Source organism: Embiotoca jacksoni, unplaced genomic scaffold, assembly GCF_022577435.1.
Source record: "Embiotoca jacksoni isolate LCO1_2020_lvr unplaced genomic scaffold, fEmbJac1.0.p SCAF_26, whole genome shotgun sequence".
Lineage (NCBI taxonomy): Eukaryota > Metazoa > Chordata > Actinopteri > Embiotocidae > Embiotoca > Embiotoca jacksoni.
The window spans coordinates 5,031,818-5,051,637 of NW_027185377.1; the positions used below are offsets into that span (position 1 = coordinate 5,031,818).

The following is a 19,820-nucleotide window of genomic DNA, read 5'->3' on the forward strand; positions in this document are numbered from 1 at the left end:
TCTAATAAAAATGTGTATAAAATAGAAAGTAAAGTACAATAACCTCAAAATTTGAGGTACCATTTTTTTTAGCAACTATCCACAAAATGAAAAAAACAAATCTTTTCAGAAACAGAAACAAACGTTTTTTATTGAACATTTGTAGCAATAAGTGCATCACCCTATGGTAGCTTTCTTACTAATTCACTGGTGGCAATCATGAAAATCCTACCGTAAAAATGCATCTACCATTGACTAAACAGCGGACCCCAACGAGAAGAGAAAAACTTTTCTAAAAGTGAAACTTCAAAGTTGTACCAAATGGAAAAAAATTAAATAAACACTGACAGAAAGTCTAGATGAAGTGTTTCCCAGCTTCATTCAGAGTTTATTATTCGTGTGCAAACTGAAGGCTTCATCAGCTACGGGTGGACTTGGTGTCCAGTATCAGTCTTCTGCCGTGGTGGAGCCTCCACACCATCCCGGCCTCCGCAGCGACCGGATCCCGCCTTTTTTTCGACTGTGTCTCCTCCCGTGCGAGGATGACTTAGGATCGCTGCTGCCTTCCTCTCCGTACACCTCCTCTGCATTATCTCCTTCTGCTCTGCTTCTTCTTCGAGGAACTTCTACCGTCTCTTCCTTTGTGCTTCCTCCTTCGTGGTGCACCTCCCTCCCGCTCTCCGCGTCTGGTGTTCCTTCACCCTCCACCATACGCACCGAGGGTGGAGTCTTTTCAGACATCATGGCCGTCACCACGTTCGATATGACCGGAGGCTTCGGAGCTTTACTCTTCTTCAAGGAAGGCCTCAGTGGTTCAGGGCTGTTCTTGAGCTCCATATGTTTCTGTATGGCCGTGCTCAGCTCCTTGGGGTCCACGGTTGCTCCGTGAATGTCCCACGTCATCCCGTCCTCGTCCCACTGCACCTGCTTCATGCTGCTCCTCCTTCCCATCGCGTTCCTCGTTTCCTCCGTCTGGCTCTTCAGACACGACCTCCTTCTCTCCAGGTCGTGCAATGAAGCAAAGTTGACGTCCAACGCCAAGTCATCGCCCTGTCTCTCCTGTTCCTCTCCGCTGCTACCCGGGAACATGCTGGAGGACGGCGACACCAGATTGGAGTTGGACCCCACTGAGGTCTTAAGGTTCAGTCTGGACCCAGGCGGCGAACCCAAGATAGAGGGGGACCCCATGTTGAAGGTTATATTCCTCCGGAGGTCCGACCAGGAATCGCTGGGAGACACCGTCTGCACAGCTGCGTCTACCATTTTCAGCTGGGAAGCCGTTGCAGCTTCATGCCTGAACACCTCAACCATCGGAGCCTTTGCGATGCCCTCTCTGCACCTGCAGCAGTAACCCAACCGCGAGTCGCTCAGGGAAGAAACAAGTGGTGATCTCGAACCTCGGCCCGTCGCACGGCTTTGCTGCGGCTGCAACGGCAGCTCAAGATGGCAGACGGGGGATCCTCTGCTCAACTCTTGCTCCTCTGCTGCCGAAGTAGACGTCCGGTAGCTGAACATTTGCTCTGGGTTTCTTGCTCCTTCGCTGGGCAGCTTATTTATCACGTCGTCAACAAGGCATCCGGGATCTGAAGACACTCCTGCTTCCGCTAAGCTAACGGAGGACGAGACTGGAGAGGGAAAGTGAACTGCCAGCAAATTATTCTCCAGGAAGCCTTCGTCGTCTATGCTGGTGAGCTGGTGGAGATCGGGAGAGTTGGACCGAATTGATGAGGAGGTGCGAGTCCGCAGGGGCGAGGGTGCAGGTGAGGATTCAAGTAAGTCCTCCTGCTGATGTGTGCTCAGTCTTAGTGATGAAGAAGACCTCAGAAGATCCGCGGAGGGTAAAGTAGGCGTGTGGAGGGGGGAGGTCAACGGGGAGGGTGTGGTTGGAGGAGAGGTTAGTTTGGACATCGGAGAGTTCGGCGCAGCAGAGTAAGGGGTCTCCTGTGTGACGCTGCAGGACCGTGGAGACCCTCCTTTCCACACGACTGAGTCCGGAGTGCTGCTGCGGCTGTGTGTGCTGCCGCTGCACTCGCTCCACCGCTGCATGTTGGAGATCCAGCGTTCGCTGAGGATGGGCGGGTTGTGAATGTCCACGTTTTGGGTCGTGAGGGATAACTGGTGGCTGTTTGCGGCGTTGATGTGCTGCCACATGCGAGGTTGCAGCTGCTGCTGCAGCGTCACCGCGCTCTGCTCGGGGTGCGTGTTGGTGCTGCAGCTGCGCCTCAGGTCCATTCTGGTCCAAGCTGGATCCCGCTTGTGAGGCAGGCCGGTCACCGTGACAACATCCATGGAGCTTTTGGAGAGGGAGAAAATGGGTGCCTGATCGTCCTCGTCAGTCCCACCTCCACTGGAGTACGAGACCGACTCGCTGACCGAAGAGCAGACCGACTGGTAGCTCTCAGATGCTGGGCGCGTGGCCCTCGCCATGGCAACAGCACTAACCTGTAAAGAAGGACAAATCTTTGTGTTGAATTATCATCTCTGAACCAGCAATATGATTTTTTTTTGGCCACTTGGGGGCAGCAGAAACATTTTATGAACAGTTTTATACATTTTTCAGAGGAACGGGTGAAATTAGCCAACAGTTAGTCATTTAGCTGCTAAATTCTTGACTATGTTCATCAGCTAGGGGCTAAATTTGTTTTTCTGCCATTTATAAAGCTGTGTGAAGCCAAAGGAAGCAACAGATTCATCTGATAATCTTTGTTTCTTATTGTTATTATAGAAAATATCCCGTATTGCCACCACTTTACAAAAGCATTTTGGGAAACACACTTGTTCTTCCCGAGAGTTGGATGAGAACACCGACACAGATGTCACCGCACATTCACAGGCTCTCCCAGATTAGCCAAATGAGATTACACAGATTATTTGATTATTGAGTCAAACCATAGATTGATCGAGGCAGATTTAAGAGAGGATTTGGTCATCAGTTGACAGAAGACAAAGAAACAAAAGAGACAACAAAAGAAAACTACAATAGATGCAGGAGGTTATTAGAAATTAAAATCAGCTAGTTTTTTTTTTTCTTATCTTCAAGAGGCATGCACGTGCTATTCTTTGTCCCTTTGTGCTTTTTAAAAGCAGATTATGCCAGATCATCAGCCCTTCACCCGGTAACAATAAGTGCTTGCTTTGGGATTTAGTTGCACAAAAACATGCATATTTGCATCGTATTTATGTTAAAACTAACCGTCCACTCTGCCCGTCCCAAAATGACCCGGCCATGTATTGACCACAACTGACCTGCAGATACGCAGAAAACCTTCTAACTTCTCTGAAATGAATAAACACTCAAGTTTACCTCAAAGTCTGCTCGCATACACAAAACCAGAGTGTGATGTTGGGTAAACAAAGAAAAACAATCTCTTACCTTTAAATTTGCTCCTCGTGTCCAGTTCGGCTCTCCAGCAGGTAGCACTAAATGATGTCTCCTCTTCCTCCCCTCATTCCTCCTCCCTCACTTCTTAATCAGATCATCTTTTGTTGTTTCCAGCCACAATAACAGCCTCACACTCCTGTTGTGACTTTTTTTTTTTTTTTTTCTTTCCAGCTCGAGCTTCTCCTCCGTCTCAGCCTATGTGAAGTTCAACATCGGTGTGAACACGGTGACTTTTCTCTGTTCGTGTACGTGTGTGTGCGAGGGAGAGAGGGCCATTACTCTACCTTTAGCCCTGAGGATTAGCGGTCATCTTATTAGCTGCTGTCCAATCTCGAAGCAGCCTCAACGTTTTGATGCGTGAGTGTGTAAGTGATCAACGGGCGGGCTGGTGGCTTATCAGTGACTCCGAGTTAAGATCGTGTCGGCTGCCAGGACAATAATATTATCTGTGTGTGCAGCTACTTATACGCTCATTGTCCTTTGCGCAACAGGAAGCTGTTTAAAAGCATTGAGTGAATACAAAATAAGAGCCGAACTGTTTGGTCCGCGAGTCTTTTTAACACAGAAAAACCTACAGAAATTGTTAAAGACCTCAAATATGAGTAGCCAGTAAGCAGAAGATAAATAGACATAAGATGTGTTCACTTCGCAGGCTGTTCTCCATCTTTATTAAACATAATATCATCTGAATCTCCTCTCTTTGCATTTAAAACAATCTCTCCTAACAAATTCACACAACTTACATTACAGCTCGAGTAATACAATTCACAATGTACAAATTCACACGTCTGCTGTTAAGAAACCAGGATTAGTTAGTTTATCAAAGCGCTAATATACACAACTAATTATAAATTTAGCCACTATGTTTATCTGGGAGAAAACCCTTAACACTAGAGGCCCCATCGCGCTTTCCTAGGATGGTGAAGGCGTGACCCGTACTTCCTTTGCCATCCTAGGAAAAAAAAAAAGAGGGACAAGTTGGAAAAAATAAAAGGCGAAAACAGCGCGTGTGATTGAGCCAACTTATTTATTTTTTTACTGAACACACTTACAAAGTATGAAAAAACAAACAAATTAGAAGCAAAATTACTCTACTGGCTAATCGACAAGAACAAAATAATTTACATGTACAGTATCAGCACGGTGACATGACCAGAATGAAAAAACGACCAACATTTCCATCCATATTTTAGTCAAAACTTAAGCTAAACAACTTCAGCAAGGTTGCACGTGTCAAGGAGCTTCAGAGACAGTAAACAATAATGTCAACAATAAGGCCGCCATTTTGTTACACGGTTTAGCCGCGAGCTACCAAGACTCCATTGTGGTGGACAGATACGTTTCTAAACCTGACTAAACCAACTATTTTCGAACGTAAACTTTGAGAAGATTTTTTTTAAAGTACTTAAAAATGCATTGTGATAGTATAACAATCGTTACTAACCTGTTTTGAGCAGGAAGTCATAGACGTTAGTTTGTGTTTCTTCTTCTCCGCCCGAGGAGCGGAAGCTCCCGCAGCTTCACCACGACTACTGCTCACCTCAGCAGATACTCCCCCCTTGTGTCCAAATTGAGTAACTGCACCTTCAGGGTTCAATTTAAAGTCATTGTAACAATGCATTAAAATATGGCCTTTTTCCCCCAATACTTACAAAAATAACTTTACAATTGTGGCCATACATTTGTAGGCGTCACACAATGTTGTATTATAACATCATTGAAGTACTGTAAGACTGCAACCAACAGTTATTTTCATGACCAAAACACATGACAGTTGTTTTCTTTAATTGTTTTGTGGCAATAGGAAATAGGGAAACATGACAATTACTATTACCTGTAGCCCAAGTTAAAATACTCACAATGCTTCATTTTCTTCTTACTAGCAGATAAAACCACAAACATTTTAGGTTTACCTTCAGAGAAGATGGGGAAAACTAAGAAATATTTGGCTTTGAGGGCCGGGAATAAGTTAAGTTTTTGACATTTTTGCTTAGAAATAATAGGAAATGCCAATCTATTAATCATGAAGTCATTTCAGCTCCAGAGTAATAGTTAGTATCTGGACGTTTGGGGAAGTATAAAAAAACTGACATCTATTTTCACGGTTACTGGGGGCCCAACAGTTGGTTTTTTTCGCCCAGGGGCCCCTTGAGGAGGTTAATCCGGCCGTGCAGATAACAACATCACATGCTGAGAACCTGCCAGCTGTGTCGTACTCACAGCTCTCTGGGGTCACAAACAGTAAACTCTCACGTTACTAATGAAAGTGGTAGCTTTTTCATCTTCGGACCGTCTGTCCGCCTGAGTCAAAGCTGAGAAGAAGAAAAGTTACTCATCCATGGCTGGTGAGCAGAAACCTACATTAAACCGTCTGCCTGTAACACACCTGAGTCATTACTTTCACTGTTTGTGTGTTTGTTTGTTCAGACCAGGTGTTGCTTTTGGCTGTTGGTCTGTCGCTGTTGCTGCTGCTGTTGCTGCTGCTGACTCTGACGGTGTGCTATCTATGGAGGAGGAAGAAAGGGCAGAGTCAGTACCAGGAGCTACTCTCTTCAGTGCCTTCAGCACCAGCATGCTGTGCTCCGGTGATCCTGGTGTCGCAGGGCTCCTGGCCCACGTTAGTACCACGATGAACATGTCACGTCGAATATGCACGGGAGTTTTCTCGACAATCACCCCTTAAACTGTTTGATTTATTGATGGACAAAAGATGTTTGGCTGTCACGCCGTCCTCAGCAGCAGATCCGGTGATTGTAAATGAGTGCAGCTTGTTTTTATCAGCTGCTGTTTCTGAGGTCAAGAATGAAGCTGAGCAAACAACAAACATAATCAACATGCATTTATTAGGATTTATGGGGGATATTGTACTAAGTTTAAGACCTACCAGCACTAACAGTACTACTGACCTGGAATCATAGAAATCATCTCAGTTATTTGATTAATGCAGCTACAATACTTCAGATGACAAATTTGTCTGTGTGTGTGTGAAAGGCCCGGTGAGATCCCTTTTACGTTGCCTCCTCGCCTTGTCACACAAAACCACGGAGATCCGACCAACGATGAACGGGAGGAGAAAGAGGAGGAGCAGGAGGAGAAAGAGGAGGAGGAGATGAAGATGGAGGCCCGGCGGGACATACTGGCTCATCGTGGGTCACTCTCAGTGAGGAGTAGGTCATAATTGCTTTTTTTATTTTCACGGCATGTAAATAATTTTAAAACTCGACAAATTTTTACTTATGAAACAAAAATCTGTGATTTAGAGAAAGATGTATTTTTTTCTGTTGATGTTATGGATGTTTTAGCTTTTGCGAAAGTGATGCGGTATCTATTCAATAGCATGTTGGCATTTACGTTTTCCTTTAGGGATGGGTTATTTCCATATTTCTAAATGGGTCTTTGCCAATGATGATGTTGACGTTTTGCCTGGGACATGCAGCTTTAAATTTAGGGTCAGCATAGAGACTGCTTTCAAGTAAACTGCGATGCTTGCATGAAGCTGATATTTCCGCTGGAAAAAAAAACTGTTGTCAGGTGAAAATGAGAAGCTAATGGACTCCATTCTTTAAAACGCTATGAATTTCATCTGGTAAATCTGTGTGCATTATTGCTAACTCAATATGTACTGTGCTTGTATTACAATACATCCTCAGGGGACCATGAATCTATAGTAGCCCTCCATCTTTCATCCAAAGCCTGTCAAGTTTCTTCACTCTGAACCACAGATATTAAACTCAAAGTGGTACCAAAGAGAAAGTCAGAAGATTTGGCTGCATCATTGCAATTTATAGAATGATTTTCAAGATATTTCAGCGAAGACCAAAAGGAAAGTTGGGGGCGAACTAGCCGACCTACAAGGTGTCAGACCAACACGGCCCCTCTGAGGGTTAAAAATCACATTAATGACTAAAATATCATATGATATGTATTTTTAATAAAAGTTTCATTGAAACCCTTCAAACTTCCTTAAAAAAAAAAAAAAAAAAAAAAAAAAAAAATCCTCCAACACACTGATCTGTTGTCCTCAGGTTGGTACCCGATGGGGACGGTGGTGGCTGGCCTCTACTCCGCTCCCCCTCTGAAGGAGGTGGTGGCCCCCCCTCCCGGCATGGCCACCCGCCTCTGCTTCTCCGCGGAGTATCGACACGGCAGCGAGCAGCTCGTGGTCTCCCTGCTCCGCCTCGGCAACCTCCCTCCTCATTTCCACGGCAACGTCACGCTAGTGGAGCTCCGGCTTCTCCCTGACGACCGGCGGCCCCGCCAGGCCAAGGCCCGGGGCACGGGGCCCGACCCCGAGTTCAACGACTGCTTCGTTTTCCAGGTGAGATCACTCAAAGTTTCCAGAAGTTTAAATCTGCTGAGACATTCACTGAGTGAAACTTTAGAGACAAAAGAACGGATGAGTTGAGTCTACTCGAGCTTAATTTCTGTCTGCTCTTGTCTCACACACTTTATTTTTTTGTAGTATAACATTTATTTAAAGCTGTGATTAATATTTTAAAATAACATTTCGAGTGGCAGCGTGAAAGAGGTCAATCGAGGTTCAGTTTTGGCCACCATTTCCTTTTAACAGCTCTTTGTTCAGCTTTCCATTCTGCAACTTTACTGTTTTCATTTGCTGTCATTCACCTCAGTTATTTTCAACTAGCAGTGAAGCATTTAGAAGATAAAGATGCAAATATGTTCCTCAGGAGCAGGTGGAGATAAAAAAAAACAAAAAAACAAGATATCCCTTGAAAATTAAGACAATACATAAAACCATGATGCAAATAAATGGTGGAGAGAAACTTTTTGCTTCCATATTTATAAAAAAATAAAAATTTCACCTGAATTTTTTTTTAATGACATTTAGTGGGATTGCTGCAGGTGCAGCAAATGCACAGATTTATTGTGATGACTCAGCATGCCTGTTTGCTCCTCAGGTGTCAGGAGTGTGTGTGCCTCAGAGCATCCTGAGTGTGTGCGTGCTGAGCGTGGAGCATGACGGTAAACGGCGCGCCGTGGGCAGGGTGCTGTTTCCTCTGGAGGGGGAGCTCGGCCATGCCGGCAGGGTGCTCTGGAGAGACCTGGAGACCGAGGAGGACACACAGGTGCACGACGGCAGCCACACGCACACACAATTTACTGTATGCAAGTGCACACAAGTGGCTGTAAATACTGGTAATCATTGTTTCTCAGTGTTCAGAGCTGGGCGATGTGAAGATATCTCTCAGCTACAGTCCGTCTATGCAGCGCCTCTCAGTGGTGGTTTTGAGGGCTCGAGGCCTGCAGCTGCTCACAGACGCAGGTATGAGGTGTTTCTGGTCCCGGACAGGCTCGTTGATGTGGCTCCACGAGTGCAACATATCTTCACATGGAGCCTTTAAGAGCCCCACACTAATCATCGGCGTTACATCTTCAAAGTATGAAAATATGAGGCACATCTGGTCACGTCTGGCATCTGTCGGTGTTTCCCAGGCGTGTGCGTCCAGGTGAGCTTACAGATACACACTGAGGTGGTGAAGATGAAGCGCAGCTGTGTGGTGAAGGATGAAAACAACCCCTGCTTCAACCACAGGATGACCTTTAAACTGCGACCTCAGCACCTGGACGAGGCCTGTCTGAGGTTCGAGCTGCAGCATCCGAACGACATCCGCTCAGGTGACCGCTAGACCAACTTATCTAAAGTTTGAGTCTAAAGGTTATAACTATACTTGCAGATTAGAATAAAATCTGGGTTCGCATGCTTTTTTTAAAAATTCTAAGAAATTCTAATGAGATTCTGTCTGTTTTGTTCCCAGAGCCTCCGGCCCAGCTGGGAGTGCTGGTGGTGGGTCCCTTCATGTACGCCAGGGGCCCTCAGCTGCAGCACTGGATGGACATGGTCAACACGGCACAGGAGCCGGTCAAACTGTGGCACGGACTGCGAAGGGCCACCTAACAGCCAACAGTAGACACTTAATGTAGATAGACACAAAGTCTGAAATATTTTTTTTAAAAAGAAGCTAATTGAGTATATCTGTCATTTGCAAATGTTAAGATAAATTCTTGCTGTAAATGTGCATCCAACCCCAACAAAAGAGCAAAACTGACTAAAGCTCAATGTTTAGCTGCATGAAATGTCTTCAATCCCATAGTGTCGTTTTCAGTTCCACGGTTAGCTTTTAGCATCTTTACAGCCAGCTATTTTCCTCAGAATTTGGTAAGGACCAAAATCAGAGCAAAAAGAGGTTGGATATTGGACTTAAATTCATTAAGTGAGAACAAACATAAATCAAAATAAACAATAATGTTTCACCGTAATTTCTGGATGTGTAAATAATTAGCTCTTGCTAATAAAGTTGTCATTTGAACGTAAAAGATTATATGTTCGTGTTTTTTATTCCCCCAAATGGGCAAAAAAGATAAAAGGAAATAAACTTATTGCAGTTTTAAACAATTACTTTCATATTGTAAATATTTGTTTTATTTTTGAATTATTGATAGTTATATATTATTATAACACAAAGAAAATCAAATCATTAAGTTAAAAAAAACATTATACACAGCTGAGTTAATCCAGGCAAATGTGAGTGGGAAGTTTAGCTGGTTTTGTCGCTGACTTTCTCGAGTTATTACTAACTGTCATTTCTGTGGTTCAGTTGGTGTATTACATTTCTTGTCTGTGGACATATTAAAGATGACGTTGCGGCATATGTTAAATATATTTTTTTTAAAAAATCAAATCTAAATAGATGATTAAATAAATAGATAAAATGTGGGGGAAATGGGGAATGAGTGAACTGACTGCCTTCCCTGATGTTGCCCAGCAGGGGGCGCCTCCTGCCTTCATGACACTGAGCGCAGCCGCAGTTTCAGCCGCCGAGAGAAAACACGGAAGTCCTGCAAACGTGAATCTGCTTTAAAGTTATTTTATTAGTCACATTTTGAGCTTTGATCTGGGTTTGGCACCATGAAGATAAACGAGAACACTCTACTGGAGGGACACGCAGTCGTGTTGGTTCCTTACAACGCAAACCACGTGCCCAGGTAACCCGAACAGCTGTTGGTGCAGTCAGTCCTGGGGAACCTCTTCGCCCTCTCACTTTGTCTCTTTACCTCTCTGCTGCTTTCTTTCACTTATTCCTCTGCTGGTGAGGCAGAAGATGTGGTTCACATGAAATATCTGCCTGCAGAATAAGTAAACAAGAAGAATTACCTCAACAGGAATTGCAGTTTTTTTTTTTGGTTTGTTTTTTGCTCCCTCGGTGGCACATCAGAAGCTGTGAATCAAAAACCCCACTTCGCCATCAGCAGTCTTGAAGTCTCATCTTGAAACATCCACTTCGTTTCTTTCAGGTATCACGAGTGGATGAAGTCTCCCGAGCTGCAGCAGCTGACCGCCTCCGAGCCGCTGACCCTGGAGCAGGAGTACGACATGCAGAAGAGCTGGAGGGAAGATGACGACAGTGAGACACAACACGACAATAAACGCTCTGAAGAGACAATTGTTATGACAATTATCGACACAAATCCTTTATCAGCTCTGCAGAATCGAAATAACTCTCGGTCTGTAAAAATGGGAGAAAAAAAACAAACAAACAAAAAAAGATGGTATTTTTTCAAACCCATCCTTTAGATTCGTTTGCTCAATAGGCAATTTTTTTTTTAATTTTTTCATATTTCCCAGAGTGCACGTTCATCGTCTTGGACAAGCAGCGGTGGGCGGACCCCGGTGTCCAGGAGGAGCAGTGCATGGTGGGAGATGTCAACATCTTCCTGACTGACCCCACAGACACGTCCTTGGCTGAGCTGGAGATCATGATAGCAGGTGATGCACAAAGTGACAATAAAAACGACCTGCAGTCAACCTGCACTTTGTTTTTGTGTTTACATTTGAACCATTTCCTGTATATGTGTGTACAATTCAGCAACATTCAGTTGTTTAGTTTAGTTATTTCATTTATTATTATTATTATTATTTTTTTAAATAGAGCCCAGTTACAGAGGCAAAGGCATCGGGAAGGAGGTGACACGCATGATGATGAGCTACGGTGAGCAGCTGATTAAAGTCAAACAGGTGTTATGTGCAGCAGGGAAACAGAAGATCTGTTAAATGTTTGATCACATATGGAAAAAAAAAAAAAAAAAAGCTTCATGCTTCACTGTAGAATAGAAAACATTGGAGGAAACACTGGTTACGATCTGTGAGGGGAAGTTTGTGTGTTGGTGATCAGCGCGTTTTCTTCCACCAGGAGTCTCCAAACTCAGTGTCCGAAAGTTTCAAGCGAAGATCGGGCTGGACAACGAGGTCAGCATCGCCATGTTCAAGAAGCTCCGCTTCCAGGAGGTGACGAGACGACTTCAGCTCGCCGCGTGTGAAGTGACGGGATGAAGCCGAAAACTACGACTCAACGGTCGCTGTTGTGTGTGTGTGTGTGTGTGTGTGTGTGTGTCGCAGGTGTCGGTGTGTAAGGTGTTCAAAGAGGCGACCCTGGAGCTGACGGTGGACGACTCCGTCCGGACGAAGCTGCGGGACGACGCGTCCCACGTGAAGGAGAGAGACTACAGACAGTCCTGCGGCTGCAGACGCGACCTGCTGTCGCCGTGAGCAGCCGAGCTGCTCAATCGCTTCTTAAAAGACTTCCGGCTGTGAAGCTGATCGTTCTGCACGCGAGGTAAACCGGGGGGGGGGGGGGGACACGCGGCTGGTTTGTGCAGCGTCTCGCGTTGGAACAACGTAGGCCTGAATATCACAACATCCCGCTGTTCAACTTTTATAGCCGGTTGAATTAAATTGGACTTAATTAAATTAAATCCTGTCCGGGCTCTGAACGTAGTAAAGTCCTTACAACACAGCTGTGTGATGCAATAATTCCCACGTGAGCGACAGCTGGAAGGAAAAACTCCCCTTTGACGGGAATACATCCTCCAACAGGAGCATGCGTAGTGAACTATGTACGTAGTCTTTAATCTGCAAACAGATGACTGCTTTGTGTTAATTAGTGAGCAATAATATCCATGCCGGAAGATGGATTTTGTTACCTTCAGACGGAGCCAGTCAGCTGTTCATATATAACTTCATATTCGTGTTCCTGTGTCCACACGGCCGGCTTGCCTGCAGTTTTTACAGGCAGGTGTTGGCTTCTCTCTGCAGGATTTTTTTTTGTCTGTGATGCCGAAGAGAAATTAGAGAACTGAGAACTCCTGTGGTGTTCGATGTCGTGGGGTTTCTAGCGGAAGTGGCTGCGTACAATTTAGACAAACTAAAAAAAACAACATCTGAAAACCATTTAAATCCCAACGTCACTACTGCCGGACTATCTTACGAAACTCCAAATAGTTTCCTTTCAGAAGAGACCAGGATCAGGACTTTATTCAGTCGCATTCAAGAACAGGAAAAGCGTTTGATTTTCGGCTTGTCAGTTTTGTTTGTGCACAAAATATGAATGTATTCTGAAACCTAAAATGACATTCAATAATAATAAATCAGGAAAGAGAAGCGTTTTTCTATGTTCTGTTTCACAGCCAATAAAGACTAATCCGAATGAAACGCATCTCTGGTACATTACGACGGGAGCGCATTTAGTCTCGTATTGCTCCTAATTGCCGCATTAGTCGGCTTCATTTCCCATAATTTTTCTCGTCGAAAACCGGAAAAGGCCGTCAGTGAAGATGAAATGCAATCATCTCAAACCTCAGTGTGTCATTTGGTCCAGTTCCAGTCAAGAACGTTCAGCATGTAAAATCTTTATGAGGACGTTGTATGTTTCACCTGTCAGGCGGACATTTTCTTATTTATGGAGGCCGTGTGAGATGCTGATTAATTCTCATTGAAGCATCAGGTCCTAAGAAAACTAAACAGGATTTTTTTTATTTTTTTAACAGGTTAGTGCTTTAATAATTTCACTTTTTTTTTTTTGCCACTTCCATCTACCACGTCAGACTGTCTATAATCCAGATGGAAATAATGAAATAATGTTTGGATGAACTGCTGTGAAAGTTTATGTAACCAGACTGGATGAATCCTGATCATTTTTGGTGATGAAACCGCCTCCGCAGGCACCTCGATGTTATCTATCAGATAGATTCTGGGATTCGAGAAATGTGAATTTGCTCTAACGGCAGTTCATTTTTTATTTTTTATTTTCTGTGTTGCAGTCAGTCTTTCTTGCACCATCGCAGAAGCCTGAATGTTTCCCTGAAAGCGTCGTAAACCCCAGTTTTCTACTACTTATGTACAAATATACGAGTTGAAAGTCTCATCAGGATAATGGTGAATGGCTCACACACACACACCTCTCTCTCTCCATCATCATTAGGTGCTTTAAGATCTCAAGTTACAGTCGCCAGATGAGCTCATTCACGGTGATGTTTGCGGTATTGACGACGATCAGGAAATGGATCTCGTTCATCACACAAATTGATTTGTTTCCAATTTCGGGTCATCTGTGTTTGTGGAGCTGAGCTCTTAACAGTAATAATTCCTTCGAATTAATGTAAATGTTTCTACGTCAGTTCATCTTTAAAAGAAGAAAAACAATATTTTCTATTCTAACACCAGAGTCATTGTAACCAGCAGACTAGAAGACACCTGATGAGACTAAAGTTCGCTTTTTGAACGGCCAAGTATCTCAACACAAGGCCCAGTCTGGAGCTTTCGATCATATCACATGATCTTTATCACCATCAGCGTGTAAGATGAGTCATTAAAGTGCTCGGATTTCTGTTTATGATGCTCATGTGATGATCGAGACCTCCAGAGCAGCTGATAAATTTACCTCGGAGTGACTCGGATACCTCAAGAATTCAATTACAACCTAAATGTTTAATCCTGTATTTTCATAGAGGCAAAGTTTTACATTTATTAAGACGGATCTGTTCCTGGTTGAGAGACTTTTCCTGGCTCCGAGGTGAATTCACCACCACCACCACCACCATTATTCTTCCGTTACTAAAAACACATCAGTCAAATATTTGTTGCAGTGCATAGCCGTTTAATGATGCAGACAATGTTTAAGCGTGGACACAGCGGTACAAGAACCAGTGCAGCAAAGGCAGCTTTTTAAGGAAGGAAGTTTCAAGAAGAAAAGGCATTTCAGAATTTGGACCGCGAGTTTGACATCAACTACAGAAAGATTTCGAAAATCTGGGTTAAAGTTGAATTGCTGCAATTTTAAAACAACAAAGCGCTGTTTTTACTTTAAAAAAAAAAAAAAAAACTTTAAAGAAGAGTGTACTGTACATCAGTGAATAATTTTGGAAATGTTGCTGCTGTGTTTTTACCCTTTAACGACGGGGTACATTTCATCTGTGCGGTACGAAATCAGTTCGACTCTTGAAACCGTCGCTGGATGTTTATTTTGGTCAAAGCTCCGGAGCTTGTTTGTTGGTAATGCAGTTTAAATACGGATTCTCCAGTTTCAAGAGTCTGTTCGTTCCTCTTCAGACTGTAAAGAAATTAATTAAAGCCAGTGACGGTAGGGAAAAAGGAAAAACACACCGAGAAGCTTGAAACACGGCAGCGTCATCTGCAAAATGATGGAGACGGGATTTCTAGCCGCCGGGCTGACATGTAAAATCATTTCATTAAAGTGTAGTAGGAACGGTGATACAGGATGTTAAAGAGCAATTCACATAACAATATTTGAGAGTTTCTACATGATTTTATCAAGTGATATTTAATGTAATTAATTTATTAGTTGATCTCTCTAGTTTTTTTTTTACTTGCTCATCCTTGATTTTTCATGCAAAAAAATATGCCAATCATTCTCTGGTTGAAGCCTCTCCAATTTGAGTATTTGCCATAAATCGTAATAAACTGAATATCTTTGGGTTTTAGGCAAACTCGGAGGGACATCACATCAAACTGTAGTGATGAGAAAAATGTTTTCACTAACTTTTGGATTAAACAATGAAGAAAATAATCAAATGAATCTAAAGATTGATAATTAAATAACTGGTTCGTTGGAGCCAAAATAAAAAGACGAAACATTGTGCAAGTATCCTTTAAATTAAAGAGTTGTGAGCATGAAACAGGAAGTACCAAGCAGGACGTTTTGCTCTCTGGTGGACAAACAATTAAAATTTGCTCATGCATCTTTGGCATTTGTGTTATTGTTGTATCTGCTCCTAAGATAAAAACCTTCCATATCAGTTGGGCTCTAGTTTGCATCCCAGACGGTCCGTATTCGCTGTGAGGTTCGACTGATGTGACACGACAAAGACGGGGAGAGTTTTTTTTTTTTTTTTTTTTTTAACATTCCCACAGCCTTCACTGCACATGCTCAGACTGCCAATTCTAACACTGGCAGACGCACAACTCTGACTGGCAGCTTGACACGTGACTCGACACTGCGGTGCAGCACAGACAGGGTCACCTGACGTTTCACTGAGCGGCCCTCGAACACGACCTGCGCTCCGTGAAATGCACACGTACAACACGAACCGAGCTGGCGGCTGGTCAAAGTGCAAAACGCGGTCGACGGGGAGGCATTTAAGACCAATACATATTTTTTTTTTTTTTTTTTTTTTTTTTTTTTAAACAGGCTGTAATACAAAGAGGGTACAAGAGCGACAACAATTCCATAGGAATTTAAGATGATTTGAACACATCTGTCTGTCTGTCTGTCACCCCTCCCTCCCCCTTCGTCTATCTGTACAGACTTTTCACCTCTCAGCACCTCAAACAGGGCGAGGGGATGCAGGCATTTTAATGAGATTCATGATTTCAGCGTGTTAAAAAAAAATCCCAGGGTTCACAGGGGAGAGTGGAAAACCTGCGATGGAGGCATACCAGTGTTTAGGTCTTGGACGTCTGCGTGGATTCGAGAAGCTCTTTCGCCGCAGACGACAGGTTTTGCACCAGCTGTCTGACCACGACCTCCTGCTCTTTGGCCCAGGATAGGCTGACGTCAACGGCGACGTTGATCGGCACACAGATGGCTTCCTTCTGCAGGTTGGTCAGCCGGCAGGCGGCGGCGACTCCGGCCAATCCCAGCAGCAGCAGGAGGAGGTGCTTAAACAGCAGGCCAATGAGGGAACGGCGAGGTTTAGGGGCCGATTCCACGACGACCTTTTTATCCGCTGAGATGAAACAAGCGTGTGACATTAGACGCATGAAATAAATCAGAGTTTTTGCAGGGAAACGAGTGAATAAATAAGCATTTCGTAGGCTGAATGTAATCATCTTCAAAACATGGACATCCCACCTGCAGCCTGTCCGTTCTTTTTCTTCTTCTCCTCGCTCTTCTTCTTCTGTTGCTCCTGCGCTGCCACGGCCGCCATCTGAGCGTTGTACTCTTTCCTCCTCTTCTCCTTCTCCTCTGCTTTCTCCCGTTTGCGAACCTCCTTCTCTCTGGCCTCCCGCTCCCTCTGCTTCGCCTCCCTCTTCTTCTCCAGCTCTGCGGGACAGATGAAGGAAATGTGTTCAGAAGAGATTCAGTCGGAAAGATCAGCCTCACATTCGTCCATAAAAAGGACTTTCATTTTGGAAATTTGACTTTTACATTCATTTTTATTCAAGTTTTAGTTTTGTAGTGATTTTCAGTGTCCTTTGTTGGGGAAGTTCACTAATTAATCTATTACTATACTATCTGACTTATAGTTACTTTAAATAGACGGTAAATATTGTCTGAATACAAGTAAGTTGTGAGACACTGCTGACTCTGACTGACACGTGGTAAAAAGATATATGTCAGTATTAAAAAAAACTGTTACTTTTAAGTGAAAAAAATGTCATGACACTCACCTTTTTCCCTTAAAAGGCGTTTCTCTCGTGCACGATCGACCTCGTCCTGAAGAGCTCTCATGTGCTGCAGAACCTGAAAAACATAACATGACCTTTAGTTTTGGATGCTTTCATTTTTAACACCATGTACAAAGTAGATGACGGATCACGGCGTGTCTCTCTGTCACCTTGGAGGCGCACTGTTTGCACTGCTTCTCATCCAGACAGTCGCCGGCCGCCTTGGCCAGGACGGGCTCCAGCGGGTTATCCTTCAGGTCCAGCCACTTCAGACTCTGAGCACAAACACACACACAGACCGAGCTGAAGTAGCCAGACGTGAAAACGAAACCAGGGAACCTCCGACTGCATGTTTTACAACTGACAAGAACAAAGTGCTAAAATATCTCTAATATATCATTCATCTGTGCAAAAACAGCTGAATAAAACTAACATAAAAATCTTTATTTTTTCCCATCAAGTTTCACTGTTTGATGATCGACTTTTTTTTTTAAAAGGCATCATCTTGTTCTGACCCCTTTCTTCTGCCATGATTTAATCAATAATGAGAAGATTAGTTGGATAAACCAGAATACGTTGTTTATTTTGATTACTGGTGCCTGATATTGCCTGTTATCTATTTGTATTTTTCAATATAGGCTTTGTATGTTTAAGTTACATTTTCAATTTCATGTTCAATGCCAAATAAACAGCTCCTTTTCTTTATAAAGTGCATCATTAAACAATGATTAGGCTTTTACGATAATAGCGTCATAAAATGAACAGAAAAAGACAATTAAATCGCAACTTTTTGGATGACAATGAATCACAATTTCAACATTGTGATAGCTCTATTTGTATGGGACCAAATCTTTTGATCAGTGTGAGCAGCTGACAGTAGCTGGACAGACACTGATGCTTTATGCCACCAGGAACGGTGTATACAAATGTAACGTGGGCACCCACCCTGAGCTGAGAGACGCTGACAGGCAGGGATGTCAGCTTGTTGTTGTACAGGTCCAGATGCTGAAGGTTGACCAGGTTCCCAAGGTCGTCTGGCAGACAGATCAGCTGGTTTTTACTCAGATCCACCTTCACCAAGTGGGTCAGGTTGCAGAACTCTGGCTGCATGAAATAACCCATTTAAAGAGACACACATCAGTCTTGATGTTCTCACTTTGTTCAGAATAGAGACGAAGATGCAAAAGCCTACAGGGGAGTTTAATGTTGCTGAACATTAGTGGCTAGAAAAATACAAAATACAAATTTAAACAGGTGAATTAAAAGTAGAAACAGGATGTCAATAGACAAGCAAACCTTGTTGTTCCTAAAGTTTTCTCAAGAAACACGGATGGACATAACTTTCTTCAAGCCAATCCCCCGAAGAGTAAAACACATTTTTCAAACACAGTTTCTAATATAATGGAAAATGGTCTTCCTAATAACAGAACTAATGTTTAGTGTTGTCTGCTGTTTAGTTTTATTTGTATACAAGTTGTATACAATGTGCATTTTTAATTTTTTTTTTATATTTATTGTTTTTTTACTACCTCCACTTTGTATTCTGTCATTTTTATTGCTTTGTCCTATATTAGTATATGCTGCTGTAGCGAAAAAAATTTCCCCTTGCGAGATTAATAAAGTATCTATCTATTTATCTATCTACGAAGCTTTAACATTAACTACAGACTTAACTGATCAATCCACACAGTCTGACTTTACAGTCATCAATTCCAGAAAACAACAATCGCAACCACTAACTATGCGCAGAGCAAGAATACGTAAAATTCATCCAACCTGTCAGACGTGTCAGGCTGTAAAAATCGCTATAGTGGCTCACTATCGCCCCCTAATGTACAAAGTGGTATTACAAGACAGAACTTAAATCTTACATAATGCACCTTTAAAGGTGATCAATCATCTGTTTGGGATTTGTGCGTTCATACTCACAGGGAGGGAGATTATGTTGTTACAAGACAAGTCCACAACAGTTGCTTTGGAGAATAAGGCCTGTTTGGGGTGGGGGGGGGGAGGGGGGGAATCACAGTATGTGTCAGATGCAATTTGATGTTTAAGAAGAAACACCCAATTTTTGCAATATTTTTGGGCACAAAACGGAGACGATGAGAAACTTACCAGCTCTCTGACTGGCACCTCAGTGAGGTTACACAGGCTCAGGTCCACTTCATTACCACTGATTTTATCCTTCAGGTTCAACACTTTGCTGTTTTTACTCATTCTGGAGTCTGTGGTGAACTGTGAGAAAACACACGGCAGAACAACTGTGACACATAAACACCGAGATGAGAGGATTTTTCAACCGATTTAATCGGTTGTTTTTTTATTTTTTTATTTTTTTCATTGCAGATATTTTAGACCAGCAGAGCTCAGGAAACACTGCGACTTTCACGTTTCACTCACCTGTTACGAAAGCTGCGGCAAAACTGTCACCAAGTGTGACAGACGAAGGAGAGAAATAAGTACTCCGACTTGTAAATTTGAAAGTAAAGTTAGAGGAAAAAGCTGTGAAAACGTTCACTGTGTTTTTTTTTTTTTTTGGTGGCAGCACTGACTGCCTCAATGAAAATCCACGTCACTGATTGAGCGACAGCGCGGAGACGCTGAAACAAACAGCGCCCCCTGTAGCATCGGCGGAAACAGCGCAATAAAAAAAAAAAAACATAGCCGGAGAATATTAGTAGTTTAACTATAAAATATAATGAGTATAATGAGTATAACATTTTAATTAAAACGTCCACATAGTACTCACCTCTGGCA

At 43.2% G+C, this 19,820-nt stretch overlaps 4 protein-coding genes across 4 annotated transcripts; 2 read left to right on the forward strand and 2 right to left on the reverse strand.

Moving 5' to 3' along the window:
- LOC138204534 (uncharacterized) lies at positions 1-3,561 on the reverse strand. Its single transcript, XM_069159828.1, has 2 exons — positions 3,353-3,561; positions 1-2,421 (listed from the first exon to the last, which is right to left on the reverse strand). Exon 2 carries the CDS (start codon positions 2,404-2,406, stop codon positions 427-429), a length of 1,980 nt encoding a protein of 659 aa, XP_069015929.1. The 5' UTR covers positions 2,407-2,421; positions 3,353-3,561; the 3' UTR covers positions 1-426.
- A 2,138-nt stretch (positions 3,562-5,699) lies between these two features.
- syt15 (synaptotagmin XV) lies at positions 5,700-9,600 on the forward strand. Its single transcript, XM_069160436.1, has 8 exons — positions 5,700-5,706; positions 5,789-5,978; positions 6,353-6,528; positions 7,387-7,679; positions 8,281-8,448; positions 8,537-8,645; positions 8,816-8,998; positions 9,139-9,600. The coding sequence occupies exons 1-8, from the start codon at positions 5,700-5,702 to the stop codon at positions 9,276-9,278; spliced, it is 1,266 nt and encodes a 421-aa protein (XP_069016537.1). The 3' UTR covers positions 9,279-9,600.
- A 594-nt stretch (positions 9,601-10,194) lies between these two features.
- nat9 (N-acetyltransferase 9) lies at positions 10,195-15,572 on the forward strand. The gene is made up of 6 exons (XM_069160246.1): positions 10,195-10,366; positions 10,676-10,785; positions 11,007-11,147; positions 11,311-11,370; positions 11,572-11,666; positions 11,778-15,572. Exons 1-6 carry the CDS (start codon positions 10,290-10,292, stop codon positions 11,925-11,927), a joined length of 633 nt encoding a protein of 210 aa, XP_069016347.1. The 5' UTR covers positions 10,195-10,289; the 3' UTR covers positions 11,928-15,572.
- Positions 14,292-19,641, reverse strand: lrrc59 (leucine rich repeat containing 59). The gene is made up of 8 exons (XM_069160245.1): positions 19,464-19,641; positions 19,179-19,298; positions 18,993-19,052; positions 18,009-18,167; positions 17,234-17,338; positions 17,067-17,139; positions 16,528-16,719; positions 14,292-16,402 (listed from the first exon to the last, which is right to left on the reverse strand). The coding sequence occupies exons 2-8, from the start codon at positions 19,278-19,280 to the stop codon at positions 16,119-16,121; spliced, it is 975 nt and encodes a 324-aa protein (XP_069016346.1). The 5' UTR covers positions 19,281-19,298; positions 19,464-19,641; the 3' UTR covers positions 14,292-16,118.
- Between the last annotated feature and the right edge of the window lie 179 nt (positions 19,642-19,820).